Raw genomic sequence first — 19,851 nt, 5'->3', positions numbered from 1 at the left:
CTCCTATAAAATAACATATGACCTGCCGTACTGTCCTTCAGTCAGCTGGTCTTTCTACTCCTATAAAATAACATATGACCTGCCATACTGTCCTTCAGTCAGCTGGTCTTTCTATAAAATAACATATGACCTGCCATACTGTCCTTCAGTCAGCTGGTCTTTCTATAAAATAACATATGACCTGTCATACTGTCCTTCAGTCAGCTGGTCTTTCTATAAAATAACATATGACCTGCCATACTGTCCTTCAGTCAGCTGGTCTTTCTATAAAATAACATATGACCTGCCATACTGTCCTTCAGTCAGCTGGTCTTTCTATAAAATAACATATGACCTGCCATACTGTCCTTCAGTCAGCTGGTCTTTCTATAAAATAACATATGATCTGCCATACTGTCCTTCAGTCAGCTGGTCTTTCTACTTCTATAAAATAACATATGACCTGCCATACTGTCCTTCAGTCAGCTGGTCTTTCTATAAAATACATATGACCTGCCATACTGTCCTTCAGTCAGCTGGTCTTTCTACTCCTATAAAATAACATATGACCTGCCATACTGTCCTTCAGTCAGCTGGTCTTTCTATAAAATAACATATGACCTGCCATACTGTCCTTCAGTCAGCTGGTCTTTCTATAAAATAACATATGACCTGCCATACTGTCCTTCAGTCAGCTGGTCTTTCTATAAAATAACATATGATCTGCCATACTGTCCTTCAGTCAGCTGGTCTTTCTACTTCTATAAAATAACATATGACCTGCCATACTGTCCTTCAGTCAGCTGGTCTTTCTATAAAATAACATATGACCTGCCATACTGTCCTTCAGTCAGCTGGTCTTTCTACTCCTATAAAATAACATATGACCTGCCGTACTGTCCTTCAGTCAGCTGGTCTTTCTACTTCTATAAAATAACATATGACCTGCCATACTGTCCTTCAGTCAGCTGGTCTTTCTATTCCTATAAAATACATATGACCTGCCATACTGTCCTTCAGTCAGCTGGTCTTTCTATTCCTATAAAATAACATATGACCTGCCATACTGTCCTTCAGTCAGCTGGTCTTTCTATAAAATAACATATGACCTGCCATACTGTCCTTCAGTCAGCTGGTCTTTCTATAAAATAACATATGACCTGCCGTACTGTCCTTCAGTCAGCTGGTCTTTCTATGAAATAACGTATGACCTGCCGTACTGTCCTTCAGTCAGCTGGTCTTTCTACTTCTATAAAATAACATATGACCTGCCATACTGTCCTTCAGTCAGCTGGTCTTTCTACTCCTATAAAATAACTTATGACCAGCCGTACTGTCCTTCAGTCAGCTGGTCTTTCTATATAATAACATATGACCTGCCATACTGTCCTTCAGTCAGCTGGTCTTTCTACTCCTATAAAATAACATATGACCTGCCATACTGTCCTTCAGTCAGCTGGTCTTTCTATAAAATAACACATGACCTGCCATACTGTCCTTCAGTCAGCTGGTCTTTCTATAAAATAACATATGACCTGCCATACTGTCCTTCAGTCAGCTGGTCTTTCTATAAAATAACATATGACCTGCCATACTGTCCTTCAGTCAGCTGGTCTTTCTATAAAATAACATATGACCTGCCGTACTGTCCTTCAGTCAGCTGGTCTTTCTACTCCTATAAAATAACATATGACCTGCCATACTGTCCTTCAGTCAGCTGGTCTTTCTACTCCTATAAAATAACATATGACCTGCCATACTGTCCTTCAGTCAGCTGGTCTTTCTATAAAATAACATATGACCTGCCATACTGTCCTTCAGTCAGCTGGTCTTTCTATAAAATAACATATGACCTGCCGTACTGTCCTTCAGTCAGCTGGTCTTTCTATAAAATAACATATGACCTGCCGTACTGTCCTTCAGTCAGCTGGTCTTTCTACTTCTATAAAATAACATATGACCTGCCATACTGTCCTTCAGTCAGCTGGTCTTTCTACTCCTATAAAATAACTTATGACCTGCCGTACTGTCCTTCAGTCAGCTGGTCTTTCTATAAAATAACATATGACCTGCCATACTGTCCTTCAGTCAGCTGGTCTTTCTACTCCTATAAATAACATATGACCTGCCATACTGTCCTTCAGTCAGCTGGTCTTTCTACTCCTATAAAATAACATATGACCTGCCATACTGTCCTTCAGTCAGCTGGTCTTTCTACTCCTATAAAATAACATATGACCTGCCATACTGTCCTTCAGTCAGCTGGTCTTTCTATAAAATAACATATGACCTGCCATACTGTCCTTCAGTCAGCTGGTCTTTCTATAAAATAACATATGACCTGCCGTACTGTCCTTCAGTCAGCTGGTCTTTCTATAAAATAACATATGACCTGCCATACTGTCCTTCAGTCAGCTGGTCTTTCTATAAAATAACATATGACCTGCCATACTGTCCTTCAGTCAGCTGGTCTTTCTACTCCTATAAAATAACATATGACCTGCCATACTGTCCTTCAGTCAGCTGGTCTTTCTATAAAATAACATATGACCTGCCATACTGTCCTTCAGTCAGCTGGTCTTTCTATGAAATAACATATGACCTGCCATACTGTCCTTCAGTCAGCTGGTCTTTCTATAAAATAACATATGACCTGCCATACTGTCCTTCAGTCAGCTGGTCTTTCTACTCCTATAAAATAACATATGACCTGCCATACTGTCCTTCAGTCAGCTGGTCTTTCTATAAAATAACATATGACCTGCCATACTGTCCTTCAGTCAGCTGGTCTTTCTATGAAATAACATATGACCTGCCATACTGTCCTTCAGTCAGCTGGTCTTTCTATAAAATAACATATGACCTGCCGTACTGTCCTTCAGTCAGCTGGTCTTTCTATAAAATAACATATGACCTGCCGTACTGTCCTTCAGTCAGCTGGTCTTTCTACTCCTATAAAATAACATATGACCTGCCGTACTGTCCTTCAGTCAGCTGGTCTTTCTACTCCTATAAAATAACATATGACCTGCCATACTGTCCTTCAGTCAGCTGGTCTTTCTACTCCTATAAAATAACATATGACCTGCCGTACTGTCCTTCAGTCAGCTGGTCTTTCTATAAAATAACATATGACCTGCCATACTGTCCTTCAGTCAGCTGGTCTTTCTATAAAATAACATATGACCTGCCATACTGTCCTTCAGTCAGCTGGTCTTTCTATAAAATAACATATGACCTGCCATACTGTCCTTCAGTCAGCTGGTCTTTCTATAAAATAACATATGACCTGCCATACTGTCCTTCAGTCAGCTGGTCTTTCTATGAAATAACATATGACCTGCCGTACTGTCCTTCAGTCAGCTGGTCTTTCTACTTCTATAAAATAACATATGACCTGCCATACTGTCCTTCAGTCAGCTGGTCTTTCTACTCCTATAAAATAACTTATGACCTGCCGTACTGTCCTTCAGTCAGCTGGTCTTTCTATAAAATAACATATGACCTGCCATACTGTCCTTCAGTCAGCTGGTCTTTCTACTCCTATAAAATAACATATGACCTGCCATACTGTCCTTCAGTCAGCTGGTCTTTCTATAAAATAACATATGACCTGCCATACTGTCCTTCAGTCAGCTGGTCTTTCTATAAAATAACATATGACCTGCCATACTGTCCTTCAGTCAGCTGGTCTTTCTATAAAATAACATATGACCTGCCATACTGTCCTTCAGTCAGCTGGTCTTTCTATAAAATAACATATGACCTGCCGTACTGTCCTTCAGTCAGCTGGTCTTTCTACTCCTATAAAATAACATATGACCTGCCATACTGTCCTTCAGTCAGCTGGTCTTTCTACTCCTATAAAATAACATATGACCTGCCATACTGTCCTTCAGTCAGCTGGTCTTTCTATAAAATAACATATGACCTGCCATACTGTCCTTCAGTCAGCTGGTCTTTCTATAAAATAACATATGACCTGCCGTACTGTCCTTCAGTCAGCTGGTCTTTCTATAAAATAACATATGACCTGCCATACTGTCCTTCAGTCAGCTGGTCTTTCTATAAAATAACATATGACCTGCCGTACTGTCCTTCAGTCAGCTGGTCTTTCTATAAAATAACATATGACCTGCCGTACTGTCCTTCAGTCAGCTGGTCTTTCTATAAAATAACATATGACCTGCCATACTGTCCTTCAGTCAGCTGGTCTTTCTATAAAATAACATATGACCTGCCGTACTGTCCTTCAGTCAGCTGGTCTTTCTATGAAATAACATATGACCTGCCGTACTATCCTTCAGTCAGCTGGTCTTTCTACTTCTATAAAATAACATATGACCTGCCATACTGTCCTTCAGTCAGCTGGTCTTTCTATAAAATAACATATGACCTGCCATACTGTCCTTCAGTCAGCTGGTCTTTCTACTCCTATAAAATAACATATGACCTGCCATACTGTCCTTCAGTCAGCTGGTCTTTCTATAAAATAACATATGACCTGCCATACTGTCCTTCAGTCAGCTGGTCTTTCTATAAAATAACATATGACCTGCCATACTGTCCTTCAGTCAGCTGGTCTTTCTATAAAATAACATATGGCCTGCCATACTGTCCTTCAGTCAGCTGGTCTTTCTATAAAATAACATATGACCTGCCGTACTGTCCTTCAGTCAGCTGGTCTTTCTATAAAATAACATATGACCTGCCATACTGTCCTTCAGTCAGCTGGTCTTTCTATAAAATAACATATGACCTGCCGTACTGTCCTTCAGTCAGCTGGTCTTTCTATAAAATAACATATGACCTGCCGTACTGTCCTTCAGTCAGCTGGTCTTTCTATAAAATAACATATGACCTGCCATACTGTCCTTCAGTCAGCTGGTCTTTCTATAAAATAACATATGACCTGCCGTACTGTCCTTCAGTCAGCTGGTCTTTCTATGAAATAACATATGACCTGCCGTACTATCCTTCAGTCAGCTGGTCTTTCTACTTCTATAAAATAACATATGACCTGCCATACTGTCCTTCAGTCAGCTGGTCTTTCTATAAAATAACATATGACCTGCCATACTGTCCTTCAGTCAGCTGGTCTTTCTACTCCTATAAAATAACATATGACCTGCCATACTGTCCTTCAGTCAGCTGGTCTTTCTATAAAATAACATATGACCTGCCATACTGTCCTTCAGTCAGCTGGTCTTTCTATAAAATAACATATGACCTGCCATACTGTCCTTCAGTCAGCTGGTCTTTCTATAAAATAACATATGACCTGCCATACTGTCCTTCAGTCAGCTGGTCTTTCTATAAAATAACATATGACCTGCCATACTGTCCTTCAGTCAGCTGGTCTTTCTACTTCTTTAAAACAGTTATGACGGTTATTTTATTTATTTAGTTGTGTACACGGGAACTCTGTGTATATGACTGTGTGTGTATATATCTCTGTTTGTCCCCTCCCAGGCGGACTGGAGACATGACCAATCGTCTCTGCCTCCAGGCTGGCCCACAGCAGGCAACATAGACATCAGAGGGTTTGGTCTGCGATACAGAGAGGACCAGGAACTGGCAGTACGCAACATCACCGTAGCCATCCACGGAGGAGAGAAGGTATGTGATGGTGGGTACGGGCTGCGTGACGGGGGATTAGGCTACGTGACGGGGGATTAGGCTACGTGACGGGGGATTAGGCTACGTGACGGGGGATTAGGCTACGTGACGGGGGATTAGGCTACGTGACGGGGGATTAGGCTACGTGACGGGGGTTTAGGCTACGTGACGGGGGTGTGACGGCTGCGTGACGGGGGATTAGGCCGCGTGACGGGAGGGGATTAGGCCGCGTGACGGGAGGGGATTAGGCCGCGTGACGGGAGGGGATTAGGCCGCGTGACGGGAGGGGATTAGCCTGCGTGACGGGGGTATAGTATGATGGGTATAGTAGGTCGTACAGGAGCAGGGTAGTGACTGTTGTTGTTCCAGGTGGGTATTGTAGGTCATACAGGAGCAGGGTAGTGACTGTTGTTGTTGTTCCAGGTGGGTATAGTAGGTCGTACAGGAGCAGGGTAGTGACTGTTGTTGTTCCAGGTGGGTATAGTAGGTCGTACAGGAGCAGGGTAGTGACTGTTGTTGTTGTTCCAGGTGGGTATAGTAGGTCGTACAGGAGCAGGGAAGAGACTGTTGTTATGGTTGTACCAGGTGGGTATAGTTGGTCGTACAGGAGCAGGGTAGTGACTGTTGTTGTTGTACCAGGTGGGTATAGTTGGTCGTACAGGCGCAGGGAAGTGACTACTGTTGTTGTTGTTCCAGGTGGGTATAGTAGGTCGTACAGGAGCAGGGAAGTCCTCTCTGACTCTAGGATTGTTCCGCATCATCGAGGCGTGTGAGGGAGAGATTCATATCGATGGAGTTAACATCGCTACGCTGGGTCTCCATGAACTCCGCTCCAGGATCACCATCATACCACAGGTACACACCCACGGCCCATACAGACACACTCAAACTGACCCACACTCTTCTGGAAACATGTTATATTTAAAATATCTTTATTTATCCTCTCCCTCCCTCACCCCTCTCTCCCTCTCTTCTTCCTCCTTTCCCTCTCTCCCCCTTCTCTCTCTCCCCCTCCCCCTCATGGCTCTCCCCCCCTCCTCCCTCCCCCTCCAGGATCCAGTGTTGTTCTCTGGGTCTCTGAGGATGAATCTGGACCCCTTCGATGGCTACTCTGATGAGGAGGTGTGGAGAGCCCTGGAGCTCTCCCATCTCAAGAGCTTTGTGTCGGGCCTGCCGGACAAACTCAACCACGAGTGTTCAGAGGGAGGAGAGAACCTCAGGTACACAAGGCAACATAGGCCTACCTACACCATACATAGGCCTACATACACCATATATAGGCCTACATAGCATTACATACACACACAGCTTCTGGTTCGCTCTCTCTCGTCCTTCTCTCCTCTTCTTACCTCTCTCCTCCTCTCCTTACCTCTGTCCTCTCTCCTTACCTCTCTCCTCCTCTCCTTACCTCTGTCCTCTCTCCTTACCTCTCTCCTTCTCGTTTCTTACCTCTCTCTCTCTCATTAACATAATCTCTCTCCAGTCTGGGTCAGCGCCAGCTGGTGTGTCTGGCCCGAGCCCTCCTGAGGAAGACGAAGATCTTGGTTCTGGATGAGGCCACGGCTGCTGTGGACCTGGAGACAGACAACCTGATCCAGTCCACCATCAGAACCCAGTTTGATGACTGCACTGTCCTGACCATCGCACACAGACTCAATACTATCATGGACTACACCAGGTAATATATAGACTGACTCAGTACTATCACAGACTACATCAGGTAATATATAGACTGACTCAGTACTATCACAGACTACATCAGGTAATATATAGACTGACTCAGTACTATCACAGACTACATCAGGTAATATATAGACTGACTCAGTACTATCACAGACTACATCAGGTAATATATAGACTGACTCAGTACTATCACAGACTACACCAGGTAATATATAGACTGACTCAGTACTATCACAGACTACACCAGGTAATATATAGACTGACTCAGTACTATCACAGACTACACCAGGTAATATATAGAATGACTCAATACTATCATGGACTACACCAGGTAATATATAGACTGACTCAGTACTATCACAGACTACAACAGGTAATATATAGACTGACTCAGTACTATCACAGACTACACCAGGTAATATATAGACTGACTCAGTACTATCACAGACTACACCAGGTAATATATAGACTGACTCAGTACTATCACAGACTACACCAGGTAATATATAGACTGACTCAATACTATCATGGACTACACCAGGTAATATATAGACTGACTCAGTACTATCACAGACTACAACAGGTAATATATAGACTGACTCAGTACTATCACAGACTACACCAGGTAATATATAGACTGACTCAGTACTATCACAGACTACACCAGGTAATATATAGACTGACTCAGTACTATCACAGACTACATCAGGTAATATATAGACTGACTCAGTACTATCACAGACTACACCAGGTAATATATAGACTGACTCAGTACTATCACGGACTACACCAGGTAATATATAGACTGACTCAATACTATCATGGACTACACCAGGTAATATATAGACTGACTCAATACTATCATGGACTACACCAGGTAATATATAGACTGACTCAATACTATCATGGACTACACCAGGTAATATATAGACTGACTCAATACTATCATGGGCTACACCAGGTAATATATAGACTGACTCAATACTATCATGGACTACACCAGGTAATATATGAAAACACAGACACCTGGTCTTTCTCTCTCTCATCTCTCTCTCTCCTCCCTTCAGAGTGCTGGTCCTGGATAAAGGGGAGATGGCAGAGTTTGACTCTCCCTCCACTCTCATCACCAAGAGAGGAATCTTCTACAAGATGGCTAAAGACTCTGGACTGGTCTGAGTGGGCGAACGGGAGAGGACAGGTTGCTTAAAGACAACATCCCTCCTTACAGAGAACTCCTCCTCCAACCCCCTCTTCCTCTCCTCCGATCGGGAGGCTGTGCAGGGAAGAGGTAGCAGAGAGCGAGAGAGGAGATTTATAAGGATTTCAATGTTTCTGATAAGTGTGTATAAATTATGGGAGCACTCTACCTCCACTCCTTCCTCCCTCTACTTCTCCCTCCATCCCTCCCTCTACTTCTCCCTCCATCCCTCCCTCTACTTCTCCCTCCATCCATCCATCCATCCCTCCCTCTACTTCTCCCTCCATCCCTCCCTCTACTTCTCCATCCCTCCCTCCACCCCTCCCTCCTCTCCTCCCTCCCTCCCTCCCTCCCTCCCTCCCTCCCTCCCTCCCTCCCTCCCTCCCTCCCTCCCTCCCTCCCTCCCTCCCTCCCTCCCTCCATCCATCCATCCATCCCTCCATCCCTCCATCCATCCATCCATCCATCCATCCATCTCTCCCTCCATCCCTCCCTCCTCTTCTCCCTCCATCCCTCCCTCTACTTCTCTCTCCTCTTCTCCCTCCATCCCTCCCTCCTCTTCTCCCTCCATCCCTCCCTCCATCCCTCCCTCCTCTTCTCCCTCCATCCCTCCCTCTACTTCTCCCTCCTCTTCTCCCTCCATCCCTCCCTCCTCTTCTCCCTCCATCCCTCCCTCCTCTTCTCCCTCCATCCATCCCTCCTCTTCTCCCTCCATCCATCCATCCATCCATCCATCTCTCCCTCCCTCTACTACAGAATATGTCAAGGATTCACTCCACTGAACCTGATGCTGCTGCTTCTCCAGGACAAATCCCTTCTGTTACTCATCCCTCCCTTAACTAAAGACTTCTCCAGGACAAATCCCTTCTGTTACTCATCCCTCCCTTAACTAAAGACTTCTCCAGGACAAATCCCTTCTGTTACTCCATCCCTCCCTTAACTAAAGACTTCTCCAGGACAAATCCCTCCTGTTACTCCTCCCTCCCTCCCTTAACTAAAGACTTCTCCAGGACAAATCCCTCCTGTTACTCCTCCCTCCTCCCTCCCTTAACTAAAGACTTCTCCAGGACAAATCCCTTCTGTTACTCATCCCTCCCTTAACTAAAGACTTCTCCAGGACAAATCCCTTCTGTTACTCATCCCTCCCTTAACTAAAGACTTCTCCAGGACAAATCCCTTCTGTTACCCCTCCCTCCCTCCCTTAACTAAAGACTTCTCCAGGACAAATCCCTCCTGTTACTCCTCCCTCCATCCCTCCTGTTACTCCTCCCTCCATCCCTCCCTTAACTAAAGACTTCTCCAGGACAAATCCCTTCCAACAACTCTTACTGTTTCTCCCAAACTCTGTTTGTTCAACTCTCCTTTAAACGGGTGTCTGGATGTTTTCAAGATTCCCTTCATCTTGCAGAATTTGTGGGAAGTCAGAAGGCCATCGGATCTGCTCTCCTCCGTCAAACAGACTCAAAATACCACCTAGGTTTTTTTATTTTTAAATGGGCATTGTGTGCTTTTGTAGATGTACTCTGTTAAGAGACTATAAAAGACTCATTTTTGTTTTGTCTCTGCCCCAGTTTGCCTTTATTGCCATCAGAGGAAAGAATCAGAATATTCTGATTTTTTTCTATCCAATGTAACTGGAATGTTCTGAATTGTTCTCCTCAACGGAACCAGAATGTTCTAGTGTGTTCCTTCCAACAGAACCGGAATGTTCTCATCTGTTCTTTCCAAGGGAACCAGAATGTTCTGATCTTTTCTCTCCAATAGAACCGGGTGGACTAGGTTGAATATTTATTTGACAGACAGTGCAATATTATTCCCCACAGGGAGTGAGTGAATGGATATCTGTCCAATCACAGACGCCGGCTGTTGAAACCTGTCCCATCAGTCAGATCCCGCCCCCCTCTATGTTGAGTACTGTTAAAGAGAGTGAGGTCACCCACCCTTGACCTCTGCCTGGGTGGCCTTTGACCCTTGACCTCCCATATGCTGCTTTCCATAGTGCCACACCTCAAACGGCATCCTACACAACACTTCTCTTGACCCAAGCCCTGCGTTGCAGTCTGTTGTCTGTAACCTATAACTAGTCTAGGGAGAGACCTGTTGTCTGTAACCAGTAACTAGTCTAGGGAGAGACCTGTTGTCTGTAACCTATAACTAGTCTAGGGAGAGACCTGTTGTCTTTAACCTATAACTAGTCTAGGGAGAGACCTGTTGTCTGTAACCTATAACTAGTCTAGGGAGAGACCTGTTGTCTGTAACCAGTAACTAGTCTAGGGAGAGACCTGTTGTCTGTAACCTATAACTAGTCTAGGGAGAGACCTGTTGTCTGTAACCTATAACTAGTCTAGGGAGAGACCTGTTGTCTGTAACCAGTAACTAGTCTAGGGAGAGACCTGTTGTCTGTAACCAGTAACTAGTCTAGGGAGAGACCTGTTGTCTGTAACCAGTAACTAGTCTAGGGAGAGACCTGTTGTCTGTAACCAGTAACTAGTCTAGGGAGAGACCTGTTGTCTGTAACCTATAACTAGTCTAGGGAGAGACCTGTTGTCTGTAACTAGTCTAGGGAGAGACCTGTTGTCTGTAACCTATAACTAGTCTAGGGAGAGACCTGTTGTCTGTAACCTATAACTAGTCTAGGGAGAGACCTGTTGTCTGTAACCAGTAACTAGTCTAGGGAGAGACCTGTTGTCTGTAACTAGTCTAGGGAGAGACCTGTTGTCTGTAACTAGTCTAGGGAGAGACCTGTTGTCTTAACTAGTCTAGGGAGAGACCTGTTGTCTGTAACTAGTCTAGGGAGAGACCTGTTGTCTGTAACTAGTCTAGGGAGAGACCTGTTGTCTGTAACTAGTCTAGGGAGAGACCTGTTGTCTGTAACTAGTCTAGGGAGAGACCTGTTGTCTGTAACTAGTCTAGGGAGAGACCTGTTGTCTGTAACTAGTCTAGGGAGAGACCTGTTGTCTGTAACTAGTTAGGAGAGACCTGTATGTCTGTAACTAGTCTAGGGAGAGACCTGTTGTCTGTAACTAGTCTAGGGAGAGACCTGTTGTCTGTAACTAGTCTAGGGAGAGACCTGTTGTCTGTAACTAGTCTAGGGGAGAGGACCTGTTGTCTGTAACTAGTCTAGGGAGAGACCTGTTGTCTGTAAACTAGTCTAGGGAGAGACCTGTTGTCTGTAACTAGTCTAGGAGAGACCTGTTGTCTGTAACTAGTCTAGGGAGAGACCTGTTGTCTGTAACTAGTCTAGGAGAGACCTGTTGTCTGTAACTAGTCTAGGGAGAGACCTGTTGTCTGTAACTAGTCTAGGGAGAGACCTGTTGTCTGTAACTAGTCTAGGGAGAGACCTGTTGTCTGTAACTAGTCTAGGGAGAGACCTGTTGTCTGTAACTAGTCTAGGGAGAGACCTGTTGTCTGTAACTAGTCTAGGGAGAGACCTGTTGTCTGTAACTAGTCTAGGGAGAGACCTGTTGTCTGTAACTAGTCTAGGGAGAGACCTGTTGTCTGTAACTAGTCTAGGGAGAGACCTGTTGTCTGTAACTAGTCTAGGGAGAGACCTGTTGTCTGTAACTAGTCTAGGGAGAGACCTGTTGTCTGTAACTAGTCTAGGGAGAGACCTGTTGTCTGTAACTAGTCTAGGGAGAGACCTGTTGTCTGTAACTAGTCTAGGGAGAGACCTGTTGTCTGTAACTAGTCTAGGGAGAGACCTGTTGTCTGTAACTAGTCTAGGGAGAGACCTGTTGTCTGTAACTAGTCTAGGGAGAGACCTGTTGTCTGTAACTAGTCTAGGGAGAGACCTGTTGTCTGTAACTAGTCTAGGGAGAGACCTGTTGTCTGTAACTAGTCTAGGGAGAGACCTGTTGTCTGTAACTAGTCTAGGGAGAGACCTGTTGTCTGTAACTAGTCTAGGGAGAGACCTGTTGTCTGTAACTAGTCTAGGAGAGACCTGTTGTCTGTAACTAGTCTAGGGAGAGACCTGTTGTCTGTAACTAGTCTAGGGAGAGACCTGTTGTCTGTAACTAGTCTAGGGAGAGACCTGTTGTCTGTAACTAGTCTAGGGAGAGACCTGTTGTCTGTAACTAGTCTAGGGAGAGACCTGTTGTCTGTAACTAGTCTAGGGAGAGACCTGTTGTCTGTAACTAGTCTAGGGAGAGACCTGTTGTCTGTAACTAGTCTAGGGAGAGACCTGTTGTCTGTAACTAGTCTAGGGAGAGACCTGTTGTCTGTTAACTAGTCTAGGGAGAGACCTGTTGTCTGTAACTAGTCTAGGGAGAGACCTGTTGTCTGTAACTAGTCTAGGGAGAGACCTGTTGTCTGTAACTAGTCTAGGGAGAGACCTGTTGTCTGTAACTAGTCTAGGGAGAGACCTGTTGTCTGTAACTAGTCTAGGGAGAGACCTGTTGTCTGTAACTAGTCTAGGGAGAGACCTGGCTGGCTTTAAACCTGCTTTATTTAAATGAATGTAATACACATTATTATATCCTTCTGGCTAAATCCAAAATGGCACCCTAAATGACCAGTTCAAAAGTAGTGCACTACCATAGTGCTCTGATCAGAAGTAGTGCACTTTATAGGGAACAGGGTGTCATTTGGGCCAAATATAGGATCATTTGACTGTAGCCTTCTGCGTTCAGCAGAGACCACGTTTTCCTTGTTGGCACTTTATCTGTTGGTTAGTAGGTGTTATTATATTATTGAAACTCTGGAGCCATACGCTATTGGGTTAGTCAGGCTGATCAATACGCTATTGGGTTAGTCAGGCTGATCAATAAGTCTCAATGATGTGTTGGGTTAGTCAGGCTGATCAGCAAGTCTCAATAAGGTATTGGGTTAGTCAGGCTGATCAGCAAGTCTCAATAAGGTATTGGGTTAGTCAGGCTGATCAACAAGTCTCAATGAGGTGTTGGGTTAGTCAGGCTGATCAACAAGTCTCAATGAGGTGTTGGGTTAGTCAGGCTGATCAACAAGTCTCAATGAGGTGTTGGGTTAGTCAGGCTGATCAACAAGTCTCAATAAGGTGTTGGGTTAGTCAGGCTGATCAGCAAGTCTCAATAAGGTGTTGGGTTAGTCAGGCTGATCAACAAGTCTCAATGAGGTGTTGGGTTAGTCAGGCTGATCAGCAAGTCTCAATGAGGTGTTGGGATCAACAAGTCTCAATAAGGTGTTGTGCTAGTCAGGCTGATCAACAAGTCTCAATAAGGTGTTGGGTTAGTCAGGCTGATCAGCAAGTCTCAATAAGGTGTTGGGTTAGTCAGGCTGATCAACAAGTCTCAATAAGGTGTTGGGTTAGTCAGGCTGATCAGCAAGTCTCAATGAGGTGTTGGGTTAGTCAGGCTGATCAGCAAGTCTCAATGAGGTGTTGGGTTAGTCAGGCTGATCAGCAAGTCTCAATGAGGTGTTGGGATCAACAAGTCTCAATAAGGTGTTGTGCTAGTCAGGCTGATCAACAAGTCTCAATAAGGTGTTGGGTTAGTCAGGCTGATCAGCAAGTCTCAGTAAGGTGTTGGGTTAGTCAGGCTGATCAGCAAGTCTCAATGAGGTGTTGGGATCAACAAGTCTCAATAAGGTGTTGTGCTAGTCAGGCTGATCAACAAGTCTCAATAAGGTGTTGGGTTAGTCAGGCTGATCAGCAAGTCTCAATAAGGTGTTGGGTTAGTCAGGCTGATCAACAAGTCTCAATAAGGTGTTGGGTTAGTCAGGCTGATCAACAAGTCTCAATGAGGTGTTGGGTTAGTCAGGCTGATCAACAAGTCTCAATGAGGTGTTGGGTTAGTCAGGCTGATCAACAAGTCTCAATGAGGTGTTGGGTTAGTCAGGCTGATCAACAAGTCTCAATAAGGTATTGGGTTAGTTAGGCTGATCAACAAGTCTCAATGAGGTGTTGGGTTAGTCAGGCTGATCAGCAAGTCTCAATAAGGTGTTGTGTTAGTCAGGCTGATCAACAAGTCTCAATGAGGTGTTGGGTTAGTCAGGCTGATCAACAAGTCTCAATAAGGTGTTGGGTTAGTCAGGCTGATCAGCAAGTCTCAATAAGGTGTTGGGTTAGTCAGGCTGATCAGCAAGTCTCAATGAGGTGTTGGGATCAACAAGTCTCAATAAGGTGTTGTGCTAGTCAGGCTGATCAACAAGTCTCAATAAGGTGTTGGGTTAGTCAGGCTGATCAGCAAGTCTCAGTAAGGTGTTGGGTTAGTCAGGCTGATCAGCAAGTCTCAATGAGGTGTTGGGATCAACAAGTCTCAATAAGGTGTTGTGCTAGTCAGGCTGATCAACAAGTCTCAATAAGGTGTTGGGTTAGTCAGGCTGATCAGCAAGTCTCAATAAGGTGTTGGGTTAGTCAGGCTGATCAACAAGTCTCAATAAGGTGTTGGGTTAGTCAGGCTGATCAACAAGTCTCAATGAGGTGTTGGGTTAGTCAGGCTGATCAACAAGTCTCAATGAGGTGTTGGGTTAGTCAGGCTGATCAACAAGTCTCAATGAGGTGTTGGGTTAGTCAGGCTGATCAACAAGTCTCAATAAGGTATTGGGTTAGTTAGGCTGATCAACAAGTCTCAATGAGGTGTTGGGTTAGTCAGGCTGATCAGCAAGTCTCAATAAGGTGTTGTGTTAGTCAGGCTGATCAACAAGTCTCAATAAGGTGTTGGGTTAGTCAGGCTGATCAGCAAGTCTCAATAAGGTGTTGGGTTAGTCAGGCTGATCAGCAAGTCTCAAGCCTCAAACACCTTAGTAATATATTCTGTCTATGGACTCATGCTACTCATGAGGGGGGGGGGGGGGAGCCAAATGGCAACTCATTCTACATTTGACCGGGGCCCATATGGGGGATAGGAAGTCATTAATGACCAGGGCCCATATAGGGGGAATAGTGTCCCATTAGAGATGCAGCTTTTCACTGTGACATCCAGTGACTACAGCAGGTGTGTTGTCTGAAGATGGAGCCAGTAGCAGCCTACTGGGCCTACGCTTTGATGTCGCTCTCCTGTGGCATTACTTCTTTATTTGAGCCTAGGTTTTATTTGATATAAATCAAGGAGACGTGCTTTTGATTTGTCTGTTGAGTGTAAGGGGTTGTCCCCAAATGTCACCCTATTCCCTATGTAGTGCACTCCTATGGGCCCTTTTCCCTATGTAGTGCACTACTATGGGCCCTATTCCCTATGTAGTGCACTACAATGGGCCCTATTCCCTATGTAGTGCACTACTATGGGCCCTATTCCCTATGTAGTGCGCTACTATGGGCCCTATTCCCTATGTAGTGCGCTACTATGGTCCCTATTCCCTATGTAGTGCGCTACTATGGACCCTATTCCCTATGTAGTGCACTACTATGGGCCCTATTCCCTATGTAGTGCACTACAATGGTCCCTATTCCCTATGTAGTGCGCTACAATGGTCCCTATTCCCTATGTAGTGCACTACTATGGGCCCTATTCCCTATGTAATGCACTATAAGTGGAATAAGGTGCCATTAGGGAAACAAGCCGTCTCAGAACATACGCTGTTAAACCATTGAGTACATTACTGTGCTGTTACATGTTATATCATTTGTAAGTATGCATTATTATAATTATTTTATATTTGTATACATGCACTAGTTTTTAAGTGTGCATTATTTTTCGGGACATGAATCAAACTGACGTGTAAAAAAAATAAAGTACTTTTTTTGTTAACGTCTGTTTGGTCTGTTTGGTCTGTTTGGTCTGTTTGGTCTGTTTGGTCTGTCTGGTCTGTTTGGTCTGTTTGGTCTGTCTGGTCTGTCTGTTTGGTCTGTTTGGTCTGTCTGGTCTGTTTGGTCTGTTTGGTCTGTCTGGTCTGTTTGGTCTGTTTGGTCTGTTTGGTCTGTCTGGTCTGTTTGGTCTGTTTGGTCTGTCTGGTCTGTTTGGTCTGTTTGGTCTGTCTGGTCTGTTTGGTCTGTTTGGTCTGTTTGGTCTGTCTGGTCTGTCTGGTCTGTTTGGTCTGTCTGGTCTGTCTGGTCTGTTTGGTCTGTCTGTCTGGTCTGTTTGGTCTGTTTGGTCTGTTTGGTCTGTTTGGTCTGTCTGGTCTGTTTGGTCTGTCTGTCTGGTCTGTTTGGTCTGTTTGGTCTGTTTGGTCTGTTTGGTCTGTCTGGTCTGTTTGGTCTGTTTGGTCTGTCTGGTCTGTCTGGTCTGTTTGGTCTGTTTGGTCTGTTTGGTCTGTTTGGTCTGTCTGTCTGGTCTGTTTGGTCTGTTTGGTCTGTTTGGTCTGTCTGGTCTGTTTGGTCTGTCTGTCTGGTCTGTTTGGTCTGTTTGGTCTGTTTGGTCTGTTTGGTCTGTTTGGTCTGTCTGGTCTGTTTGGTCTGTTTGGTCTGTCTGGTCTGTCTGGTCTGTTTGGTCTGTTTGGTCTGTTTGGTCTGTTTGGTCTGTCTGGTCTGTCTGGTCTGTTTGGTCTGTTTGGTCTGTTTGGTCTGTTTGGTCTGTCTGGTCTGTTTGGTCTGTCTGGTCTGTTTGGTCTGTTTGGTCTGTCTGGTCTGTTTGGTCTGTTTGGTCTGTCTGGTCTGTTTGGTCTGTTTGGTCTGTCTGGTCTGTTTGGTCTGTCTGGTCTGTTTGGTCTGTTTGGTCTGTCTGGTCTGTTTGGTCTGTTTGGTCTGTCTGGTCTGTTTGGTCTGTTTGGTCTGTTTGGTCTGTTTGGTCTGTCTGTCTGGTCTGTTTGGTCTGTTTGGTCTGTCTGGTCTGTTTGGTCTGTCTGTCTGGTCTGTTTGGTCTGTTTGGTCTGTTTGGTCTGTCTGGTCTGTTTGGTCTGTTGGTCTGTCTAGTCTGTTTGGTCTGTCTGGTCTGTCTGGTCTGTTTGGTCTGTTTGGTCTGTTTGGTCTGTCTGGTCTGTTTGGTCTGTCTGGTCTGTTTGGTCTGTTTGGTCTGTCTGGTCTGTTTGGTCTGTTTGGTCTGTTTGGTCTGTTTGGGTCTGTCTGGTCTGTTTGGTCTGTTTGGTCTGTTTGGTCTGTCTGGTCTGTTTGGTCTGTCTGGTCTGTTTGGTCTGTCTGGTCTGTTTGGTCTGTTTGGTCTGTCTGGTCTGTTTGGTCTGTCTGGTCTGTCTGGTCTGTCTGGTCTGTTTGGTCTGTTTGGTCTGTTTGGTCTGTCTGGTCTGTTTGGTCTGTCTGGTCTGTTTGGTCTGTTTGGTCTGTTTGGTCTGTCTGGTCTGTTTGGTCTGTCTGGTCTTCTGGTCTTGGTCTGTTGGTCTGTCTGGTCTGTTTGGTCGTTTGGTCTGTCTGGTCTGTTGGTCTGTTTGGTCTGTCTGTCTGTTTGGTCTGTCTGGTCTGTTTGGTCTGTTTGGTCTGTCTGGTCTGTTTGGTCTGTCTGGTCTGTCTGGTCTGTCTGGTCTGTCTGTCTGGTCTGTTTGGTCTGTCTGGTCTGTCTGGTCTGTTTGGTCTGTCTGGTCTGTCTGTCTGGTCTGTTGGTCTGTCTGGTCTGTTGGTCTGTTTGGGTCTGTTTGGTCTGTCTGGTCTGTTTGGTCTGTTTGGTCTGTCTGGTCTGTCTGGTCTGTCTGGTCCTGGTCTGTTTGGTCTGTCTGGTCTGTTTGGTCTGTCTGGTCTGTCTGGTCTGTTTTGGTCTGTCTGGTCTGTCTGGTCTGTCTGGTCTGTTTGGTCTGTTTGGTCTGTCTGGTCTGTTTGGTCTGTTTGGTCTGTTTGGTCTGTCTGGTCTGTCTGTCTGGTCTGTTTGGTCTGTTTGGTCTGTTTGGTCTGTTTGGGTCTGTCTGGTCTGTTTGGTCTGTTTGGTCTGTTTGGTCTGTTGGTCTCTGGTCTGTGGTCTGTTGGTCTGTCTGGTCTGTTGGTCTGTTTGGTCTGTCTGGTCTGTCTGGTCTGTCTGGTCTGGTCTGTCTGGTCTGTTTGGTCTGTTTGGTCTGTCTGGTCTGTTTGGTCTGTTTGGTCTGTTTGGTCTGTCTGGTCTGTTTGGTCTGTTTGGTCTGTTTGGTCTGTTTGGTCTGTTTGGTCTGTCTGGTCTGTTTGGTCTGTTTGGTCTGTTTGGTCTGTTTGGTCTGTTTGGTCTGTCTGGTCTGTTTGGTCTGTCTGGGTCTGTCTGGTCTGTTTGGTCTGTCTGGTCTGTTTGGTCTGTCTGGTCTGTTTGGTCTGTTTGGTCTGTCTGGTCTGTCTGGTCTGGTCTGTCTGGTCTGTCTGTCTGGTCTGTCTGGTCTGTTTGGTCTGTCTGGTCTGTTTGGTCTGTTTGGTCTGTCTGGTCTGTCTGGTCTGTTTGGTCTGTCTGGTCTGTTTGGTCTGTCTGTCTGGTCTGTTGGTCTGTTTGGTCTGGTCTGGTCTGTTTGGTCTGTTTGGTCTGTCTGGTCTGTCTGGTCTGTTTGGTCTGTCTGTCTGGTCTGTTTGGTCTGTCTGTCTGGTCTGTCTGGTCTGTTTGGTCTGTGGTCTGTTTGGTCTGTCTGGTCTGTTTGGTCTGTCTGTCTGTCTGTCTGTCTGTCTGGTCTGTTTTGGTCTGTCTGTCTGTCTGTCTGGTCTGTTTGGTCTGTCTGGTCTGTTTGGTCTGTCTGGTCTGTTTGGTCTGTCTGGTCTGTTTGGTCTGTTTGGTCTGTCTGTCTGGTGTGTCTGGTCTGTTTGGTCTGTGGTCTGTTTGGTCTGTCTGGTCTGTTTGGTCTGTCTGTCTGTCTGTCTGTCTGGTCTGTTTGGTCTGTCTGGTCTGTTTGGTCTGTCTGGTCTGTTTGGTCTGTCTGGTCTGTTTGGTCTGTCTGGTCTGTCTGTCTGGTCTGTTTGGTCTGTCTGGTTTGGTCTGTCTGGTCTGTCTGTCTGGTCTGGTCTGTCTGGTCTGTTTGGTCTGTCTGGTCTGTCTGGTCTGTTTGGTCTGTCTGGTCTGTCTGGTCTGTTTGGTCTGTCTGGTCTGTTTGGTCTGTCTGGTCTGGTCTGTCTGGTCTGTCTGTCTGGTCTGTCTGGTTTGGTCTGTCTGGTCTGTTTGGTCTGTGTGTAATGAAACAGCCCAGGATCAGATTAGCCTTTACCAGCTCTGTGTGTAATGAAACAGCCCAGGATCAGATTAGCCTTTACCAGCTCTGTGTGTAATGAAACAGCCCAGGATCAGATTAGCCTTTACCAGCTCTGTGTGTAATGAAACAGCCCAGGATCAGATTAGCCTTTACCAGCTCTGTGTGTAGTGAAACAGCCCAGGATCAGATTAGCCTTTACCAGCTCTGTGTGTAATGAAACAGCCCAGGATCAGATTAGCCTTTACCAGCTCTGTGTGTAATGAAACAGCCCAGGATCAGATTAGCCTTTACCAGCTCTGTGTGTAATGAAACAGCCCAGGATCAGATTAGCCTTTACCAGCTCTGTGTGTAATGAAACAGCCCAGGATCAGATTAGCCCTTTACCAGCTCTGTGTGTAATGAAACAGCCCAGGATCAGATTAGCCTTTACCAGCTCTGTGTGTAAT

General features: G+C 45.3%; 2 protein-coding genes across 13 annotated transcripts in view; both read left to right on the top strand.

The window, feature by feature from the left end:
- abcc1 (ATP binding cassette subfamily C member 1 (ABCC1 blood group)) overlaps positions 1-8,744 on the top strand; it is a 65,025-nt gene extending 56,281 nt beyond the window's left edge. For 3 of the 5 annotated variants that reach the window (XM_031814425.1, XM_031814424.1, XM_031814426.1), the window contains 5 exons: positions 5,452-5,598; positions 6,295-6,453; positions 6,652-6,818; positions 7,082-7,276; positions 8,349-8,744. In XM_031814425.1, coding sequence (XP_031670285.1) covers positions 5,452-5,598; positions 6,295-6,453; positions 6,652-6,818; positions 7,082-7,276; positions 8,349-8,457 — 777 coding nt within the window. In that variant the 3' untranslated portion in view covers positions 8,458-8,744. Of the gene's footprint in view, positions 1-5,451; positions 5,599-6,021; positions 6,055-6,126; positions 6,232-6,294; positions 6,454-6,651; positions 6,819-7,081; positions 7,277-8,348 lie in introns of those variants that run through there. The other 2 variants (XM_031814427.1, XM_031814428.1) reach the window with 2 other exon arrangements.
- Positions 8,745-12,801: 4,057 nt separating this feature from the next.
- On the top strand, positions 12,802-16,144 carry LOC116360011 (rab11 family-interacting protein 3-like). Of its 8 annotated transcripts, none has more exons than XR_004206863.1 (2): positions 12,802-13,490; positions 13,674-16,144. XR_004206863.1 is itself a non-coding variant. In XM_031814433.1 (2 exons), the coding sequence occupies exons 1-2, from the start codon at positions 13,252-13,254 to the stop codon at positions 14,326-14,328; spliced, it is 1,038 nt and encodes a 345-aa protein (XP_031670293.1). In that variant the 5' UTR covers positions 12,802-13,251; the 3' UTR covers positions 14,329-16,144. The 8 variants fall into 8 exon arrangements, 6 of the variants coding, with proteins under 6 accessions (XP_031670293.1, XP_031670295.1, XP_031670294.1 ...); XR_004206862.1 differs by having other exon boundaries at positions 12,802-14,690; positions 14,757-16,144; XM_031814433.1 differs by having other exon boundaries at positions 12,802-13,545; positions 13,585-16,144.
- Positions 16,145-19,851: the final 3,707 nt, after the last annotated feature.

The sequence above is a fragment of the Oncorhynchus kisutch genome, unplaced genomic scaffold, assembly GCF_002021735.2.
Source record: "Oncorhynchus kisutch isolate 150728-3 unplaced genomic scaffold, Okis_V2 Okis06b-Okis10b_hom, whole genome shotgun sequence".
Taxonomy (NCBI): domain Eukaryota; kingdom Metazoa; phylum Chordata; class Actinopteri; order Salmoniformes; family Salmonidae; genus Oncorhynchus; species Oncorhynchus kisutch.
The sequence above is the reverse complement of the archived record's forward strand: the minus strand, read 5'-3'. Positions and strand labels throughout refer to the sequence as shown.

What these genes read in the sequence shown, in the direction of transcription:
- LOC116360011 (XM_031814433.1), top strand. Translation starts at nt 13,252, where the DNA reads ATGATGTGTTGGGTTAGTCAGGCTGATCAGCAAGTCTCAATAAGGTAT. An exon ending in TAAGGTGTTGGGTTAGTCAG is followed by an intron (nt 13,546 to 13,584) that starts GCTGATCAACAA and finishes TGGGTTAGTCAG; the next exon opens with GCTGATCAGCAAGTCTCAAT.